Source organism: Poecilia mexicana, unplaced genomic scaffold (genome assembly GCF_051168715.1).
Source record: "Poecilia mexicana isolate PSO_F unplaced genomic scaffold, ASM5116871v1 scaffold_6, whole genome shotgun sequence".
Lineage (NCBI taxonomy): Eukaryota > Metazoa > Chordata > Actinopteri > Cyprinodontiformes > Poeciliidae > Poecilia > Poecilia mexicana.
This window is the reverse complement of record NW_028263375.1, coordinates 2437892-2458453: the sequence shown is the minus strand read 5'-3', so window position 1 is coordinate 2458453 and position 20562 is coordinate 2437892. Positions and strand designations below refer to the sequence as shown.

Genomic DNA, 20562 nt, shown 5'->3' with positions numbered 1-20562 from the left:
TACCAAAAAGGAATACAGACCCCTTCTTACTTAAATTGAATATTAGGACATAGTAATACAGCACAGTAGGCCTACAGCATTCCTGTGTTGAATCTGCCCTGTGATCAAGTAGAGCCGTGGGAGTGGAAGACGCACCCAAACGGTAGTTTATGGGTAGCCGACTCTCCATTCATGGCAGCAAAGAATATGGAGGTTTTCCCTTTTGGAACAAACCACAGTGGAAACGATCTTATTCAGAACAACAAACTGCAAAGTTTTCCATCCATTGTCTGATGCATTTCAACTGTTAACGTCTAGAAGGGAACCAAAAGCAAAAAAAAAAAAAAAAGACAGGATTAGCTTGCTACATTTTAGCAACATTAAATCAAAACTAACATTTACAGTATGGTTTATTTAAAACAAGGTAATTAAAAAGTGTAAATGCATGTCCTGTTTTCTACAAGAGATTAAAATCTTAAAACCTTATCCAGATTAATATGTTTAGCCAAACTGAACTTTTAGGTGACCATACTTAAATGCTGAGCTTGCAGATTACTTTGAAACATGTTATGAGTCATAGCAGAACACTGAAGATTACTATATATTCAAGTAAGGAAAACAAAGGACAAGTTGAACCTTTTAAATTGTTTATTTTACTTAAATGAAATTATGCATTACCCCCAAATAACAGTTACGCTCAAGTGTTTAGTATGAAAACTCCAAAGACAGACAAAGCTAACCCGCCAACAACAACCGTTTACTTCTCCAGACTACCCTTTGACCAACTTTATGCAAGAACTGGAAAAAAAAACTTATTTTCAAAAACTTTTCATTATATAAAAAGTGGGATTTTTTTATACTTACTGAGGTGCTCATACAAAAACAGCAACAGTACAAGCTTGTGCTCTTGTTCTTTTAATTTTCTATACCTCGTAATGGATACATAGACATACAAAAGCAGCCCCCCAACAAAAGAAAAAAAAAAAAAAAAAAGACAGTAGAAGGTTGATAACAGTTTATGGAATGTAACCTGTGTAAAAATCTGGCCCTTCATCACCAGCTCTCCCCCATTATGTCATCATTGTGTCTGCCTTTGCTGTATTTCCTCCTTCTGCCGAGTCAGGTACAAGTGGGCAGGTTGGTATTGAGCAACCACTAACTGATCATCAAAAGATGTGGCTGCGTACAAACAGCACCTTTAATATTTAGGACACACGCAGTAATTCTTTTTTTTTTTTGTGGCTTTTAAAACTGCTTGCTGCACGTTTCACGACGGGAAAACCCCAAAAAATGCTTAGACCCTGGAACAAGGTCAGCAGGCAACCCAACCCCAAAACATGCATGAACCCTCCCATCACACTTTAAAGCCCCAACCTGTTTATCTGCACTTACTGCAGAACAAACAGCAAACCAAAAAGAGAGGGATGACCTAGATAGAGAAACAAAGGATCAAACTGGATGTCATGGATGAGGTGGTCAAGTGCTGATCACAATAAAGAGGACTTTGGATGATGTCAGGCAGACGGGGATGACTTTGAGGGTGAGGCTCATTCTTTGGGCTCCTCTGATTCCTCTCCCTCGACTGCGTTGTCAGAAGTCCAAAGCTGAGGAAGGAGACAGTGATCAAACTTTTGAATCGCTCAACTCTTTGCTTTGCTCATCCAATTTTCTCCAATCCCCAAAAAATTTTATTACGCAAAATAAAATAAAAAAATAAATAAATCGAAATTAAAAAGGGAAACTTACTGTCAAGTTGTCTCTCAATAGCTGCATGATTAGTGTACTGTCTTTGTACGATTCTTCACTCAGTGTGTCAAGCTCTGCGATGGCATCGTCGAAAGCCTGGAGGAAATAAAGTCAATTTTTAAAGGTACGATAAGAGGATGCGATTTGTCTTTCATGTCTGCCTATTCAGAAGGTCCATCCATTCATCAGTCACCCAGATCTCACTGTAGGGGAACATATATAAACTTTATGTTCCTGGGAACAATTTGAGATGCCTCAAGAAAAAGCTGGAGAATATTTCTGGAGAGAGGGATGTCTGGGTTCCACTCCATCACATTTGAAAATGAAAGGATAAGTGTGTGTTTGTTGGTGATCTGCAATTAATTGCATTGAATACAAAGCATCTGCATTCTTGAGTACTGAATTACCTGCTTGGCTAGCTTGCAAGCCTCTTCAGGGGAGTTGAGGATCTCGTAGAAGAACACAGAGAAATTAAGGGCTAGTCCGAGGCGTATGGGGTGCGTCGGCTGCATCTCTGCTTTGCTGATGTCAAAGGCCTGTTGGTAAGCCTTCTGTGAATCTTTGATGATGCCTGAAATAATAATGACAAAAAAACATTATGAGAAAACAGAATCATCTGAGCACAGGACCTAATTTTAAGCATTTTATAATGCAATAGGATAATTGGACATACACTAATTTGAATATACTAAGTTTAAGTTCTAGTCATCGAGTTTAAACTTGATTATTTTGACTTATTCTCAGAGGCAATTTTTAAAGCTTTCAAACACTGCCTCTCTAATACTATCCTATATATAACGGTGTGACATTTATTTAGTAATTTATAAGACATGTTAGCATAAAGGAATATAAAGCAAACAAAAAAAAGTTCTGTAACAACACTGGAGAAGATTTGGAGGATTTATCCTATCTTTTCTGTTTTAAACATACGAGGATCAGGTTTTCACATACATCATTTAAAATAAAGGCTGCAAGTTTTAGCAAACAGGATTGCACATGCTGCAACAAAGTAGCTTTTAGTTTCTATTGCACAGTGCCATGTTCGGCTGCTTATTTTACTCGTTTACTTTTTGGTCCAATACTGTATGAACCTTTTATGAACTACTCAGAACAGATCCATTTCTAAGTGACGTGTTGCTTCTGTAATGTAAAGTGCTTTGACTTCCTGTCTATGACCCCGCTACTTTGATGCTTCGTTCCATGATGCAGTTTGAACTAAAAACAGTTGTGTGTTGCAGAATATCGATAAAGGCGCATCAAAAAGTGCAATTACTTAATTACAGTAATTGCACGACATCATCACCAGGGTAAACAAACTGTAGGAGTATTTACCCTGGGAATTGTTCTAGAAGGGTTTAGTGAAATAAAAGAAGAAGAAAAAAAGGTCATTGTGGTGACAAAAGTGAACTAGATTGTTTTAACACCATTTCAGTCTTGGCACTGGAGCGCATCTTCTATGAGACCAAAGAACAGGAAGTCACAGCCACTGAACAAATGAAAATTAAACTGCTTAAAAGAGAACCAATGACAATCACTTGCTGTTTAGGCACATCGAGACATCAATTGGATGTGGTGTGCAATACGTTACAATTTCAATTTTGTCATATAAAATAGAAAAAAGTGAAGAACTTTAAAAGAAAGGACTGCTATGAATGACAGTAGTCTCACTGTGACACATCAGCAATGTTGCATATAGCAGAAGTGAACAGAGGCGTACCGTCTTTCTCGTCTCCTGTCGCCACCTCAGCCAAGTAGCGGAAGTAGTCTCCTTTCATTTTCAAATAAAATACTTTGCTCTCTGCTGCCTCTGCTTTGGGGATGAGGAACTTGTCCAAAAGAACCTGTGAAAGCAAAACAAAAAAAAGTTGCTTTATTTTTTCAAGTTTGTATTCATCTACCTTCTAAATTTTACATCCACTTGTTCCCCCAAAACACACAGTTGTTGTTCAACCTGAGCAAGAACACAGATTTTCCAATCCACAGGTTTCGGACATAAATCGGTGGTAGAAATAAGCTGGGCATGTCTAATTAACCTCCAGGCTTGAAAAAATTGGCCAGGCTACATCACAGATGCTTCAGGGACCACAGAGGGGGATGGACCTATGTGGATGTGATAGCATGATAGCATATGGGTGGGGTGCATTGGGGGAGAGGAGTGATCTGAAGAGATAAAGGGATACTAGGAGTATGGATGGAAGCTGGTGTGACTAGGGAGAGGAAGCAGGCAGCTGAACTGATGAGGAAGTAGGTCACATAGACACCAGCTTGGCTCTCTGTGACACAAGCATGCACTGCTTGATAATCTGCTCTGGTTGCTAACCTGAGCGCTAGCTGAAGGAAAGCCGGCCATCTCATTGTGAGCAATGGTAACCTGCTGTTAGAACTTTTGATTATGAAACTTATGACATGATAGCATAAATCTATGGATTCTCCTGTTGGAGAGAAGCAAAACACCTTTATTAATGATCCTACAAAATAAATTACAATGTGGGATCGCCGCTCAAATCCAAATCGACTGGAAGACAATGGGCTGTTTTTAAAGTTCTCAAGACCCTCTTTGAATACAGCTCATTTGCATATTAAAAGGATAAAGGGATAAACAAGGCTAATGAGAGCATGCATTTGCTGAATGCTCTTAAACCAATGTGAAAGATAGGGGACGCCCTGTGGGATGTGAATGTAGAACTAGGCCACTGGCAAGGGCACAGCTAAAATCAGGATATCACTATGGCGGTACAGAGCAGAAGAAAATTACACTGAAATAGGAATGGTGTTTCTGCACAATTTAAAAACAAAAAAACCTCTTATAGGGAAGTAGGAGTTTAAACATACAAAGGTCTCGCATGGCTGTTTGGGGTCAACGGAAAATCCAATTCATGTCATTTAGAATAGAAAAACGTGTGCAAGCCAGTGGTTTATTGATCTGTGAGAGCAGAATGGGACAGCAGTGCAGCATAGTGAGCATTAGATTCCACAAGCCCTGCTAATAAAATTGTAGCTAAAACTTAAACATATCTCTAAATAGCACATCAGGTAGGGGAAAAACTGCTTTTATTCCCATTTACCTCACAATAAAACCGACAGCTGCATAAAATATAAATGTAAGCATTTCATATTCATGCAGTATAATGGATTTAAAACTAAAATGGAAACGCATGAGACCATAAATGGGTTATTATCCAACAGTGGCTGAAAAGAAATGACATGTTTCTGTTAGACTAGTAATTATCGTAGGTTTAATTACATAAAGCTTTGTTCTTGTCTATTAAAAAACAAGGTGATGTATTTTGATAAGATAAAAAAAAATCTCAAAAATATTTCCATGTGTAAAGCTTATTCAAAATATTTTAAAACATTGCTGTTGCATTCAGGAACAGTAGGGGGAGCCCAGCAGGACAAAAAGCTGCCACACCCTCTATGTTGATTTAAAGCAGCATTATAATAGTGCTGTTACTACTGCTGAATAGACTCTAAGGGTGGGAACAATATAAAAGGTAGATGGTTAAATACATACTTCATCATATTTTATGATTTTAAAACATTTTCTCCTGTTAAAATCAAAACATAAATAAAGTCCTTTAGCTTTGACTGGACAAAACCTAAACTCAACTCTTCTTCCTCTATCAATACAATCCGTTTCTTTTACCCTCCATAAGGCTCGAAGTGATGCACAATACTGGAGGGTCAGCTTCGGTCATTATAGGATTAAGACTTTGAGTCATCGCTGGGCAGATAACATGCTGAGGCCCTGCGCAACAATGAAGAGGTTTATACAGGTACAAAATTATAAACACTAATTTAACAAATAAAGTGGCCTTAAGGTGATTGGAATTTAACAAGTAGTAAAACTGATTCAACCAAAACTAAGTATTAAATGGTAAGTTATCTAAACACTTTGTGGTATAACACTTCCTCATGCCAACCACTACAGATAACCGATTAACTATTCTATAGCATGTTACACATCCTCACGTCAACTGACAAAAAAAATTATGAAAAAAAAAAAAAATATATATATATATAGATAGGTAAATCATTAAAAATAAACTTTAAAGCTTCTGCTTTGTTACAACAGTAGTACATACAACTGCAGGAGAGATGACTCACTTTGAGCATTAGTATTGTTAAGTCGAGCCTTCTTAATAGACTTACACATCTACTACGTCACATAGAGCAGAGGAACCTGGGTAAGACCAGAACCAAAAATATTAAACATGTTTACAGATCAGCTTTTTCAGGAAACAATTTGGTCTTGTTAATGAACCAGCCTTGAATTATAATATTCAGATGACCAACTCTTTCTGTAATTGGCTCTTTGAAATCCTATTTAAACCTAATATGAAAGTGATTTAAAAATTAAACCCAACGACAAACTTAATATACATGCATGTTGCTCTGTTTTTAAAGGAAGAAACAGGACTATTTGTGTCCTCATACGGAAACCAACAAAAGGGAGGCAATAAAGAATAAGAGACGGATCCAAACTCACCAGAACGTCATTGCAGATTTCTTTCAGCTCTCCCTCGATTTTCTCCCGGTACTCTTTGACCTTGGCTTGTCTGCCCTCGCTGGCATCTGCTTTCTGCTCGATGCTGGACACCACGCGCCAAGACGAGCGCCGGGCGCCCACCACGTTTTTGTAGGCCACCGACAGCAGGTTGCGCTCCTCGTTCGTCAGCTCCTCGCCCTCCTCCGTCACCGATTTCATGGCGGCGGCCATGTCGTCGTAGCGCTCGGCCTGCTCAGCCAGCTTGGCCTTTTGTACCAGTTCCTTCTGAGGTGATTCACTCATGGCTGCTCACTGCAGGGGCAGGGAGCAAAAGACAAAGAAGTCACGCAGAGGTAAATTAAAAATTAAATAGACAGCTGGAGAAACTGTAACGCTGCAGTGCAGCACCGCTAACTGCCCTTCATTAAGACATTCTGCACTGACAGCATGGACCCTAATGAATGCCATCCATCATTCTTATTAAAAATAACTTTTAAAAGTGCAATTATTGAGCTAGCATCAGCATGTCTATTAAGCAGCTCACTAATGGTTGGCTACCGGAGCAAATACCCTGACTAATTATTACCAAGCTAACATTAGAGAATAGAGAAAAACTGCTAAAATAATTTATTTTTTTTTTACAAGAAATGACCAGCAAGGTTTTAATTAAGATTTATTTCATAATGATGACCCATCGTAAAATGCTAAGAAAAAATAAATTGGGTGGTAAATGGATGCCAAAAATAAAATCCATCCAGATTTAGTTTCACACAAAGTTCTGTCTAAACCATTATTAAGTGGTAAGTTTCCTGGTGTTCCAAACAGAGGGAAACTTGTTAAATACCTCAACTATGTGGGCAAGGAGTGTAAAGGTTTGAACACGAACAGACTGGCAGTGTATGTGTGACGAATGGCATTTTCTTGGCTATGGTAAAAAATTAAAAAAATAATGAGCTATTAGGCTATTATGTAGCTGCCATTGTGGTTCCAGTCACTGGATTTATGCTTTTGCAACCTGGCGAGGACTATTTCTCTTTTAATGAGGCAAACTGCTATCAAGGCAGATTTGAGAGGAAATACATTTACCAAAAAAATAAATAAATAAAAAATACACCCATAAATTTGCTCAATAATGTTTGATTTTCTAACTGTTAGAAGGTTAGGGCAAATTTAAAAGCATGATTGATTTTGTTGCGAACAGAATTCTTGAAAAGAAAAAAGAAACTGATAATTATATTTATATACTAAAATATGACCGCTGTGATAATTACGTCTTTGATGTCAATAATGGACTTTAAGATATCTGCTAATGGGTTCTACTACATTTTTTAAAAAACACTAAAATGTACTAATTACTAAATATATTAAGTAATGAAAGGGTAAAGTAGTTAAATATATTTGTTCAATGATCTGTGGTAATACCTAAAAATCTGTAGAATTATGGCATTTTTGTGCTAAATATTTTCTTTGGGTTAACAGGGGAATTCACTACAGGGTGGTAATTTTATGGATATTTGACCTAGAGGATGATCTTTGTATCATTCTAAAAGCCAATTCACGAACTTTCGCCTTTAAGCTCGTTTTGTCGGTCACTCCTTATTAAAATGTTGCTAATCCACCCACATTCGCAACAAATGAGCGTTATCAAGACAAAAAAAAGAATAATCTAAAAGAAATAATGTTGCAATCACAGTAGTGTCACTCCATTCAGTAAGGCTTTTCTAGCCTTCAGCGTTAATGTGGCCCCCTCCTTTTCTCTCATTCACACTCACCACACCCATCCCTGTACCTGTAGCTTGTCCGACAAGCGGAAGCTAAAACACGAAAAGTTCGTTTGAAGATTTTGTTAGGACGACACGTTCTGGCAGATATTAAAGCAAATGTGCAACTGGTGAAGAGGATAGCATATTCCCTCTACAGAAACAGCCCCGTTAAAAAGTGCACCGGGCTACAGGCTAGGCCCTCGTGACCGACGACTTTCTACTATGGCGCCAACTATTTCCTGAAAAAGACGCTTTCCAAGTTAGACAGCTTTTCTAAACGTAATAAAGGTGAAATTAACACCGTTTTGTAGCAAACTGAACATAACATTTAATGTGGCCTGGCAAAATGCCCACTTGGAAATGTTACGTTTACTTAACTCGTTTGTTTTTTTTTAGTACCTAAAAATAATCACTTGGGGGAGAAAAAACGGAAATTACTTTGTCACAAACGAAGGGGTGTAGCAATGTAAATTGACCATATTTGCAAGATGCCATATAGATATCGGCTCTAGCTAATAGTTCACTGGGACAATGCCATTTCCAGCAAGCCCTCATTTGCCTCATCGGTTATCTACGGCACAGTTTCAGGTAACATGTTTAACATTTGTATCAAGCAGGATTTCAGCCTACTCTCAACTGACACGCCTTTCTATTTTCAGTTAGAAAATCAGCCATTAGACACATCCCGAACTGAAACGTTAGCTAAGCTAGCCTTTGTTCTGTAGTTTGATGTGCGTCCCCGCTACACCCAGTCCTGCCAGTAACCCGTAGACAATGGGCTTCTTCGACCGCCAGTTATTTATTTACACTCATTTAAAAAAAAAAGTACATATAAAATATATCAAACCGAAGACATCTTTTCTAAAGCCACCGTTGTTTCATACCTGAATATTAGTAGATGTCGGCGTACCAAGGTGCAGCTGATTCTCTCAGCCTGTCCGAATGAGTGCAGTCAACGGGGTTTCCTCCCAATCACACCGGTCCAAGACACGGCCAGAGTAGCGCCGAGGCAAATGAGGACTGACGTCAAACGTTACCAGGGTGACCAGACGTGACGGTTTGTGGGAGTTGTAGTTGTTTTTTACATCCCCTGTTAGCTTTATTTTAAAAACATTTTGGAAATAATTTATCACTATAGCATAATTTGCTGTGATTCTGTATAATCACGTTGAAACACGGAAAACTGTACTCTCCCTATTGCGGTTTTCTTGCAACAAGAAAACTGAAACCTATTACTTTTTAACCCCTTCAACGTTGTAAATCACATTCTCTGAATCAGAACTTTGGAGCAGGGAAATAAATAGACCTAGCAGACACAGAAACTAATAGAATATCTTAAGTAGTAAGTAGTTATGATAATCATCTAAAAAGTGTGTTTTTGAAAACACCAGGTATTTGCTCAAGACGCAGAGGGCACCACAAACTGGAACACAAGACACAGCTATGGTACTTTCCTAATAGAAACTACTATTTTTGCATTCTGGTTGGTTTCCAAAGGGAGAGAGTGAAGCTATTTTTGCCGTGTCACATGATTTCCCCTTGAGCAAAGATTTCAAGCTTGTAACCTATTTAAGGACGGATCAGATAATATTGGCTGCAATGTGCAGAGACAGGAGCAAAAGAAGAGGAAGAAAATAAGGAGGAAAATACATGTCTACTGTCTAAATAAACTGTGGTCAGGGAAGGGTGAAACTCCAACCCATAGGGACTCCACTATAAAAGCTTTAGAAACCAGTTAGGTGGGTTTTACTGTCCGTGAGCCATGTCTTGTATGCACATGCACAGACACAAACAGAGAAGCAGCTTCTGCACACCGGAACAATGGCTAAGTGTTGAACACAAATCTTTCTGTAATGGCAACAGTTCTCATGTTAGTTTCAGTTGAAAACACTAAAGTGGAGAGGATTAGCACATAGAATACAGTAAAAATGACTAAGGAAATTAACACAGAAAAAAAAAGAAATGTGTTACATAATCAAAGTTATTTTTACTAAGTCTCAAAATTTTCCTATATTTTGAAAGGGTGAAGCCAATAAAGCATTAATATCTGTGAGAAGAACTAAAACTACAGAGGCAGTCTGAAATAATAGGAAATAATCCATAAATGGAGAGTCCTGGGTGTATAATTTCCTATATTATGAAAGCCATATGTTGTGTCTTTTTAGCTCTCTTGTGTAACATTCATAGTCACATTTCACTGAAGTGATATTGAAAAACTGTCTAACAATAGTAGAATTATTGGTTGCACTGTGCACACCATCTATTTCTCGACACACTGATGCAGTTATTAAACTCTTCTCTTGTGTGAAACCAGGAGGACAAACTAACCAATTCTTCCTGATCTGCAATTTTGCATTATTCCCTGTTATTTCAACTCTTAGCATTGTCATCTGTTCTTCAGTCTTCACAAACATTCTTTTTAGCTCTGACATCTTTCTGATTGTTATGTCCTTTAGGTAAGTGCTGTGAATGTGTCCCACCCTTTTGTAAAAGTGGCCAAAAGCCGATGACTAATTTCCAGGTGTTACATTCCTGGCCCTGGGAAGACATAACATGCTATGTGACTCTCAGCTCTCCCCACTCCCATGATGGGCCAGCTGCATGGTAGCTATTAAAGGAGGTGAATAATTTTCATGGTAGCTAAAAGTCCATAAAAGCATATTGTACAAATAACAGAGCTTGAAAGAAGTAAAGATTCAGTTCAGAATAGATATATTTGGAGAGAAAAACAGGTAAGTATGTCAGAAACATTTATTCTTCAAGGACATGACTGTAACTTTCCACTACCATCCCACATAGGTCTCTCTTTAACACACACAGAGCAAATACTGAATCCGAGTCAGTTGCGGTAAAGTGTGAGGAGAGAGTGACAGTGGTGTTGATTGGAATTTAAGAAGCGGCTCCTCTTTAGCCCCAGTGCACGCACACACACACACATACAAACACACACACACACACACACACACACACACACACACACACACACACACACACACACACACACACACACACACACACACACATGTTTGTGTTGCTATCTTTGTGGGGACTTTCCATTGACTTCCATTCATTTCTATAGCCTAAACCTTACCTGTACCCTTTTCCTAACCCTAACCATCACATACCTAACCCTAACCCTAACCAAAACTCAATTCATACCTTAGCCCTAAATCTGACCCCTGACCCAAAAACCGGGTTTCCCCTCGTGGGGACCAGGCTCCGGTCCCCACAAGGAGCAATTGGTCCCCACAACGTAGTATATGTCAGGAAAATCGTCCCCACAAGGTATTACAAACAAACGCACAAACACACACACACTTCCGGAGGGGGAGAGATCTCTTACAAAAACACATTTCCAAAGGGGACAAGCAGATGGGCGACACCGAAACAAAACAAACTGGGTTGCCTCAGAGGCGCACCGACGTTTCTGAACAGCAGAAAAGCGACTCAGGTCTGGTTAGGATCAGGAGTGATGCAACCGCATGAGAAAAGGTCTTACGTAAACACTGGGAAACGCCCAGCATTCCTCTGAAAACAAGAAAGTGCATGACTGTATTACTGGAAACCCAGGAGACTCACACCTTACCAGTGCCACTCAGAAGTTTACATACAGTCATCATCTGGTAGGTAAACCTACCTCCATCATGTGAAAATCTCATTCATTTTGGTCTTCTGATGAGGTGGTGAACCGTTAATTTTTTTTTACTTTAGTGCTTTCCAGTTAGGGTTAGGGTAATACTTATAAAATAAACAATTTCACTGATTTTTAAAAGCAGAAATTGCGGGCATAGAGACTTTTTCTATTACACTTGGGGTAAAAAGATAAACACAATCTCTAACATGTAGAGTTAAAACCAAGTGTTAACATACATTTTATGACTTTTTTTTCCCCACAATGTTTGAAATTAAATCTGAGTAAACCTTTTTCTTTTCTGTTTTTTTAACCAAATTTTATTTCACATAGTCAAAATAGAGATTTTTTTTAGTGTTTTTATACACCAAGATAAAGTATAGACAGTGTGGAAATATTCCCTGTTATACTAAGGGTATGAAAGTGTTTTCATACCCTTAAAAAGAAGCAAAATACTCTGTGAAAAGGCTGACTGAGGCTGGTGAAAGAGCGATTGCACAGTGAAATGAGTTCTGTACCAAGATGGGCTGGAAGGCCGCTCAGAGAGGAAGAAGTCATTATTCTAGAAATTGCATAAAAATCTACATCATAGTTAGAAAACTCACATAGAGACAAAGACAATATTTAAAGACATGTCCTGGAACTCTTGAGGCATTTGGCTGTAGTGACCATCCTTACATTTAGAAGAAAAAGAAACATTGGAAGCATGAGAACACCATCCCAACTGTGAGGCCAGGAAGTGGGAACATCCTGTTGTGAGGCTGTTTGGCTGCAGGATGGACTGGAGCGCTCTACTAAATAGATGATCAGTATCATGAGGAAGAAACATTATGTGGAAAGTTTGAAGGAATATCTTAGACAGGAAGTTAAAGCTTCACCAAAAAGCTTGACCAAATGGGGTCTGGGAGGAATACTAAGTGTACCATCAACACTGAAAAAACACAAAATCTCACCAAGTGTTTTTGTCTATTTTTTAGTGCAAGTATCTTAGTACACTTGAAATAATGCAAAATTAACTAACAAGTAACTTTTCAGAAAGTTTTATGTCAATCATTTTTTTAATATTGATGAAAAAGTACAAATTCCACTGGCAGATTATTTCACTTATAACATCACATTTCCCCCTATACTTTAAGTGAGATAATATGCTAATTGAATAATTACTTTTTCATCAATATCAAGGAATTATTGACTTAAAAGCTTATATCTTTGCTGAAAAGTCACTTATTAGTTAATTTTGTCATATTTCAAGTTTACAATATTTGCACTAGAAACTAGACCATAAATACTTGGTAAGATTTAATGTTTTTGCAGTGAAAGTAGTTAAAAGTCTTTAAGACAAGTGTTCATCACAGAACCCTGATGTCAGACTTATTGATTTACAACAATCATTCCTAAGAAGTTGGAAAGCTACAAATCTCCAAAGACGGATGCTGTGATTAAATGATGAGGATTTTCCTCCTGTGCAGCAGAACAGAGCTCTAGCTCCAAATGTTCAACTTATTCTGAACTTTTTGGAGTCCAAATGGGCATTCGTTTGTCTTTACAGCAGGTATTCAGTTAATTATTATTTTTTTTAATATGATGTGCTCCTCGTATAAGCTATGAAATCAACCTTGCAGTTCAGGTAAATCTTAATTCCCTGAAACCTTGTCTAGAGAACTGGAAAAAAAAACAACAAAAAAACAAAGAACTGTCTACAGAATTTATGACGTGGCTTGTCAGGATCACATAGTTTATTTTACAGACTGTGACAATGGCTTGTGACAGGAAACCATGGCTGATGACTAATGGCATTAGGTCATTATTTAAAAATCCCTAAAATCTCAATGACTGGTTTCAACAGTGAACAAGTCCTGACAAGCTAAAAAAATAGAGATATAAGATATATCTTTTCTAATTAGAGATTAGAAATCTGAGAGCTCGTGGAACATTTATGTATTTGTTCTAAATAAAATAACTATGTATAGTTTTTACATTCATACATACACTTATAAATGTAAGTATTATAGTACATTATCCTGACCTGGCAATTGCACAGGCTAAGAGTGAGCTGCAGGATTCCTCATCAGTGTGACAAGATTAATGTAAAATTAGTTTAAAATATGTAGTAAATACTAAATATTTCCATATTATATAGAAATAACCAGCTTCACTTTCTTCCAGAATGTACATAATGTCATATTGAGTTAGAACATGTTCTGATGGGGCTTGCTTGTCAGATTAAAATGGCCTTCTGAACCTAATCTCATTATGTTATTCAAGCTTCAGTAAGCCCATATTTCTGAATGAAAATGCATTTCTTAAATTTCTGGTATATACACTGCTCAAAAAAATAAAGGGAACACTCAAATAACACATCCTAGATCTGAATGAATGAAATATTCTCATTGAATACTTTGTTCTGTACAAAGTTGAATGTGCTGACAACAAAATCACACAAAAATCATCAATGGAAATCAAATTTATTAACCAATGGAGGCCTGGATTTGGAGCCACACACAAAATTAAAGTGAAATGTTCCCTTTATTTTTTTGAGCAGTATATTTTGTCTTTATTTGAGCAAATCAAAGAAAAATGCATCCTATTACAAATAGAATTGGTGCAAAATACAGTAAATTAGATTAAATACCACTCATTCTGTGTTATTTACAATATTAGGTGTGTGTTATTCAGCTGCATTTTTAAAAATATGTATTAGCTTTAGATTTTTTGTTAAAATTTTGTACAGACTTTAATTACCTTACTTAAGCTATTCCATAAATCTACCCTGTGTAATGCACATTTGTTTTGTTGTACTATAAACACTTTTTAAAATAGGTTTTACCAGTAGTTAATTTTGTTTTGCTTTATATATCGTTTGTAAAAGTTTTGAATTAAACTAAATCTCCAAATTTAGTATTTTAGATTTTAAAAACAGTGGATTCAAATAATCTCTGAAAATCAGAATAGTGGAGAATTCTAATTGCTCTTTTTTTGTAAACGGAAAACTATATCTAAACTGCTCTCAACTCCTTAGCTAACGTATGGTAGTGTAAGTGTGTATTATACAATGCACAAGGAGTTAAAGACTAACAGGTATTTAGATTTCTCCATTGTAGAAAAGCTCCTGGCCATCTTGGATTGTGTGCTAGCAATATGAAGTTTCCAGCAGACTTCATGATTGAGTTATGATTCAAAATTTGTGCCCAGGTTTTCAATACAGATTCATAGCTATTCTAATATTAAATGTGTTTATTAGCATTAAACCCCATAAAGCATCAGTCTGAGTGTTTCATCAATGTTTCACTTAGTAATTCAAGTCAACAAAACAAGCTTTATTCTAATATTCTAATTTATCAAAAATAAATGTAAAAACATTCCATGAAAAATATATCATGGAAGATTTCTGCTTATACATGCAAGAATGCTAAAAACAAACACTGAAGATCTGATATAAAAGACCTTTATTAAAAGACTAAACATTACATTATGTTGACAAGATATGATTATTACAAAAGTAAAAACATGGCTGGTTGTCAGTCCAGACTTATAGCACAGTGATACGATATTCAGTGGTTCAATACCAGAAGGTAAAAACCTGTTGGAGAAACTGTTCCTTTAAATAAATTAAATCTGTTTGTTGGTTATGATAGGAAGTTTGTACAAAAATAACCGAAGCTGACTTACAATGTAATGCAATTCAGACTTTTAATGCAGGTTCAGTCGGAACACTTCACCTCAATCGTGATTGGAAAACAAAGACTTACACTTAAGAATGTCAGAAATGTGACTGTTAAGACCGTTTACACTGGAAAACTCTACAGTGATAAACTAAATTATTATCAAAACTACAGCTGTACACAAGGAGTTATGTGTATTTGTATGTCACAAATATTTGACCATGGTAACTTCTGGGAATTGGAGCAGCCCATTACCATCTTCTATACTCACTTCAAACTAAGTTTAAGTAAGAGATCCTTCATGAGGTCAAAGGATTTTCCTTTGGATAGAGTTTACTATGAATAAACTTTCACTCTCTTCTATTTACCTTTCACAGGAAGTAAGCTATGTACAATTCATGAAAATCTGAGGGGGAGGTGGAGGAACTTCAGTACCCGTGTAGCGCAGTGTCTTCAACATATTCTTCATATAGACAAAAATAACCAGCATGCTAGGCTCTGTTGAATCTTTCCAGGCAGGAACAATATCAGTGCAGCTTGGAAGTAAAAAGGAACAAACCACCGTTTTGACATTTATCTTTCCAAACACATTATGAACTCAAATATTCTGCAGAAATCGCTGGATTGAAATGTGGAGGGCAGATTGACCAAGCGGAGCCACTACCACTGGCTCACTGCTTTACAGCCTGCTCTGCAACAATGGGAGACCTGAGACGGTGCAGTCACAAAGCACACAGACGAGCTGCTCTTGTAAATTTAGCATTGGAAATGATCAAATACTGTTTACAACTCGACATGCAAGACTTTTTTAGAAATGAGGCGAAATGGTCGATTGTGCATCTTCCATCCTTTGGTAACAGGCCTGGATCAAATTTTGGCAGGTTAGGGCAAAGAAAAAAAATCCCCCCCCCAAAAAACCATTGGGGGTAAAAAAAAAGAAGAAAAAAAAGAGACGAACCACTAAGTATATACCATTTCTGCATAAAACACTCAAACCCAGATCAGCTGGAGAAACAGATATTTCTTCTGAAACACTCAATGTTGTGTGTCCAAAGTCAGAGTCTGTCCTGAATCAGCTTCAGCTGTCTCATTAGTGGAGGTGGGCGTGTTACGCCTCTACGCCGACCAACTCCGGGGGCATCGGAGACTTTGGATGTTTGCTTTCGAAGTGCTGCTTGAAGGTTTTAGGGTCAGGCATTTGCGTCTGATAAAAGAGAAAAAAAAAAGAAAAAGAAGAGAAACTGGAATATGAAAATAGAAGTTAACAACTGCAAGTACAGAAAAGATTCCTCCTACAAACAAGAGGACTGTATCTAGGCCTGTCACGATAACAAATTTTGCTGGACGATTAATTGTCTAAAAAAAATTATTGCGATAAACGATAATATTGCGTCAAGACCTTTTGACACTGATTTAATGGAAATGACTAAAAATACATGCAATTTCCTGATAGATACACCTTATTTTCAAAATAACACGTAACACTGGAACTGATAAACTAAATAAACAAAACAACCAAAAACAAAAATAAAATGGATTCTCAGTCTCCATTAACAAAAAAAATGTACTTGAATAAAAACTAAACAATAAATAGTGCATTCAACCAAAAGAGTGCAGATTATGAAGTCTGTATTGCCCTTCAGTATTTAAATAGAAAAAACGGGCACATCCGACTACCTAATGCAATAGTTCACACTACATTTTTTGCCCGTTTTCTCCTTATGACAATCTTAGATCGTTGGTCGATCTAACCGATCATCCTGCAGTGTGTGGTGTGTTATGGTAAATCGTCGTGGCCACTCTGATCTAAATCAGGGGTTTTCCCCGACTGGGAGCTTAGCTGAATGTGACAGGGAGCCAATCAGAAAGCGTGAATTCTCCTCCTGCTTTCTGAGGGGAAATTATGGAGGGGAATCCCAAACAGCTGACATGGCCCAACGGAAGTCCAGTGGACATCGGAGATGATATGTGGAAACAACATTGATATTTATTTATTTCGTGCAAAGAATATAGAAATGACAAAGGGAGGAGTTGGAGCCAAATTACTACCGAAGTTTTCAGCTGTTCTTCGTTAACGTGACATAAATGGGTTATAATGATTTTCATTCAGTCAGGACTTTATGCTGACTCTAGCCACATGCATAACAGGTAGATTCTAGTAAAGCATTGATTAATGCCTGATTGTAAAATTAGTTAACTGGACTTGCAGCCGTTATTTTGTGCCCATGTGGCTGGACACCACACGGCACAACGAACCCGATCGAACCGTTATACCTCGGATTTCTGTGGCTAATGTGTCTCAGGTTTTGAAAATAGGCCGACAGTCGGCCGACAACTCGTCTAGTGTGCGCTGGACATTAGACTAAGGAAATGAGGAAGGGAGGGTAAGTGGAGAGTACCGGAGTTGAGCCTTTTTTATTCAGTGCCATCAACAGAAAGAAAAAAAGGCAGGAAGAGACAATAAAGCCATAATTAAAATGAGGTCGATAGGTTTAATTTATCGTCTGATTAATTGATTTATCGTTTATCGCGACAGGCCTAACTGTATCAAATGCATACAGTAACAAGGAAATTAAAATATGTCAATCCTATCCAAATAATATAATGAATAATCAAACCAAACAGACGGGAAGTCAATTTGAAAACGTCAACATGACTCAGCATTGTTGGAGTGACGTTTTTATTTTGTTTGGTTAGATTGTTGTCACATTAAGGAAGGAAATACCACAGTCTATCCAGTATCCATTTCAAATTAAAATTCTAAACAGGCAATTATTATTTTCACATTTTAGGTGCTGATTTAAAGCTTTGGACTAGAATTACATATTACCTATTACTATTTATTTTTTAAAATAAAGAAGGGTGCTTAATGGTTCTTTCTAGGGCTTCAATAATCTATTAATCCGATTAACCATCGATGAATCAATTATTGGAATAATGGTGAATTAATTTAGAAATCGATAAATTTTTAATGGGAGCATACAGACTCAAAAAAAGGTCAGTTGCTGAAAGAACAACACACTAACAGCAGTAATTAAACAAAAACTGTACAAAAACATAAAACATTTTGCATTCGAGACATACAAAATAAACATCGACAGTATAAATGTTCTGCTTAAACCTCCTCAAGTGGGAATTTTAGCTTTAAATTCTGTAAAACAAGAAAAAAAACTTCTACTACGCACCTTTTCCTATACAATTATTAATTGGTTAGTCCAAAAATAAACAGATCAGTTGCACACTGTATTGATGTTCCGTCAAACAGAAAGGACCATTCACCATATTTCTCCCACAATTTTGCACTACTGTGTGACGACTGTTTATCATGTGAAATCCCAATTCAATAAAGCTTGTGATGCAACATGGCGTGGGTACAAACACTTCTGTAAACCATAGATGTTATGGTAATAATGCTAAGCATGGAGTGCATTTTTTAATAACTGAGACTCTCCTGTTGTCTTTTTAAAAGCAATTTACACACAAAAGCATAGCATGTGCCCAGATTGATGCATATAATTTACATACCCGGCATACACTGCAGGTGTATACCAAGGCAGCTTTGGCTGCTGCCTTCTGGTCATGACCTTTGCTCTTTTTTATTTCCGCCTGCTTTTTGGCATTTTTCTGCTGAGACTGAAACTTCTGGTGCCCACGGGCCATATCTGACGTTACACCTGAAGGAATCAGACAGGAGACAGAAAATGGCAGTATGTAAGGGAGGATGGATGGAGAAGGTGGTGGAAAAACAAACTATGAAAGCAGAAAATGCATTTTAAAAACCCTCCAATGATGCTGATGTGTTTTAAAATGTTCAGAGCAACATTAGGTGTGAAATATCTCTCAAAACTGGGTTAATTGTCTCTTTTTAGGTCACAAGCAAAAAGCAATTAACTTGGAAATTTCCCTAAAGAAAATTAAACAGCAGACGTCTATAAATTTACCGGAACTGGGTCAGGTTTAGTGGCTGTATGAACCCTGCTGCAGAGGTGAAACGATAAATGTATATACTTTTACTATCAGCAGTCAAAACAACATCAGAGTAATTCTAAGCCTGTACAGTACGTGCCGTGGACGGAATGACGTAAGGCTAGCATTGTAGCTTAACCGCTCATTGCAAGCGTTGAGTTAAAAGCAGTTATAAACGGTAACACTGACAGAGACGGTGGAAAACACATATCACATTTTGGTAAATATACAAAAGATGGACATAAATGAAACCCTAATGTCATATTAAACTAGCTCAAACATACACATTTTATCAGCCTGTTGTAATTTCATACTAGCAGGAGTAATACGTAGAAATATACAAAATATGCTAAATGTCGTTTTTAACTTACGTAAACACAGCATCTGTAAATGGCTTACCAATAAAAAAAATTGTATTATTCACAACTGCCACAAAAATGAAATGTAACAAACGCCAGCTTCCTCTGAACCATCCGTCGATTTCGAACGGTTTGCATACAAAATGCTCTAATGCGCATGCCTACTGTGCTGCCTTCAGGGTCGTCCCTAAGCGTCGGGAAGAAAATCGAGTTTTCAGGTTTCAGTTTTGTACTGATATGGATATAGCGGATTTTTTTTATTGACAACACATTAACGTAAAATCACTACTGAAAAAAAATTAAAAGCGGAATCAAGAATTTTATTCAAAACAATAAATAACATCAAATTTACTCAGCTCATATATATATAAACACGTCCGACCTAATCGTGTAAGATTAAATGCTCGCCACTAGATGTCAGGATACAGCCTAAAAACCCACTTTACAGGACGAACGTTATTTGCAGAATTTATTGACTAATGAGATTACACTAGTAGCATATTTGAGATTTGTATGAAGATATTTAAAGTAAATGTAATTCTTCTTGTCATTTCATTGCACATGAAATAGCAGAAATATACCACAAAACGTGACAGATTCTCTGGGATTTATCAAAATAGATAGACAATTGAAAACAAAAGCAGATAAAAGGACAAATCTAATATATAAAACAAGAAAGGTAGTGGAAAGAACAGTAAAAGGACATAAACTCTAACAGTTCAGCATTTTCACAGCAAGCTGATTCTTCCTGGTTCTGCTTTTAATGTTGCAATAATGTTTGACTGACAGCAGTGTTTCAAATAAATCATGACGAGTGTGTGCAGAGTCTCTGCCAATGATCATGCAGTGGCTCTGGAACAGATCCTAGGGACTGGGGATCTTCTCAGTTCCCCTCACCATCCTCTGCAGGGCCCCTGTCTGTATAATTTGTAAATATATATGCAATGTTACAGTGACATGAAAGTTT

General features: G+C 37.2%; 2 protein-coding genes across 3 annotated transcripts; both read right to left on the bottom strand.

The window, feature by feature from the left end:
- Nucleotides 1–609: 609 nt before the first annotated feature.
- LOC106907587 (14-3-3 protein zeta/delta) lies at nt 610–9014 on the bottom strand. Its single transcript, XM_014973385.2, has 6 exons — nt 8862–9014; nt 6215–6526; nt 3443–3566; nt 2133–2296; nt 1726–1821; nt 610–1583 (listed from the first exon to the last, which is right to left on the bottom strand). Exons 2-6 carry the CDS (start codon nt 6515–6517, stop codon nt 1527–1529), a joined length of 744 nt encoding a protein of 247 aa, XP_014828871.1. The 5' UTR covers nt 6518–6526; nt 8862–9014; the 3' UTR covers nt 610–1526.
- A 6023-nt stretch (nt 9015–15037) lies between these two features.
- On the bottom strand, nt 15038–19777 carry LOC106907588 (transcriptional regulator ZNF706). Of its 2 annotated transcripts, none has more exons than XM_014973386.2 (3): nt 19608–19777; nt 18796–18944; nt 15038–16474 (listed from the first exon to the last, which is right to left on the bottom strand). In XM_014973386.2, the coding sequence occupies exons 1-3, from the start codon at nt 19618–19620 to the stop codon at nt 16379–16381; spliced, it is 258 nt and encodes an 85-aa protein (XP_014828872.1). In that variant the 5' UTR covers nt 19621–19777; the 3' UTR covers nt 15038–16378. The 2 variants fall into 2 exon arrangements, with proteins under 2 accessions (XP_014828872.1, XP_014828873.1); XM_014973387.2 differs by having other exon boundaries at nt 19636–19775.
- Between the last annotated feature and the right edge of the window lie 785 nt (nt 19778–20562).

Coding starts and splice junctions, on each gene's coding strand:
- LOC106907587 (XM_014973385.2), bottom strand. CDS start 6,517: ATGAGTGAATCACCTCAGAAGGAACTGGTACAAAAGGCCAAGCTGGCT. Junction 3,567..6,214: donor AAATCTGCAATGACGTTCTG/GTGAGTTTGGAT, acceptor TTGCTTTCACAG/GTTCTTTTGGACAAGTTCCT. Junction 2,297..3,442: donor GACAGGAGACGAGAAAGACG/GTACGCCTCTGT, acceptor TTATTATTTCAG/GCATCATCAAAGATTCACAG.
- LOC106907588 (XM_014973386.2), bottom strand. Junction 16,475..18,795: donor ACACCTGCAGTGTATGCCGG/GTATGTAAATTA, acceptor CTCTTTTATCAG/ACGCAAATGCCTGACCCTAA.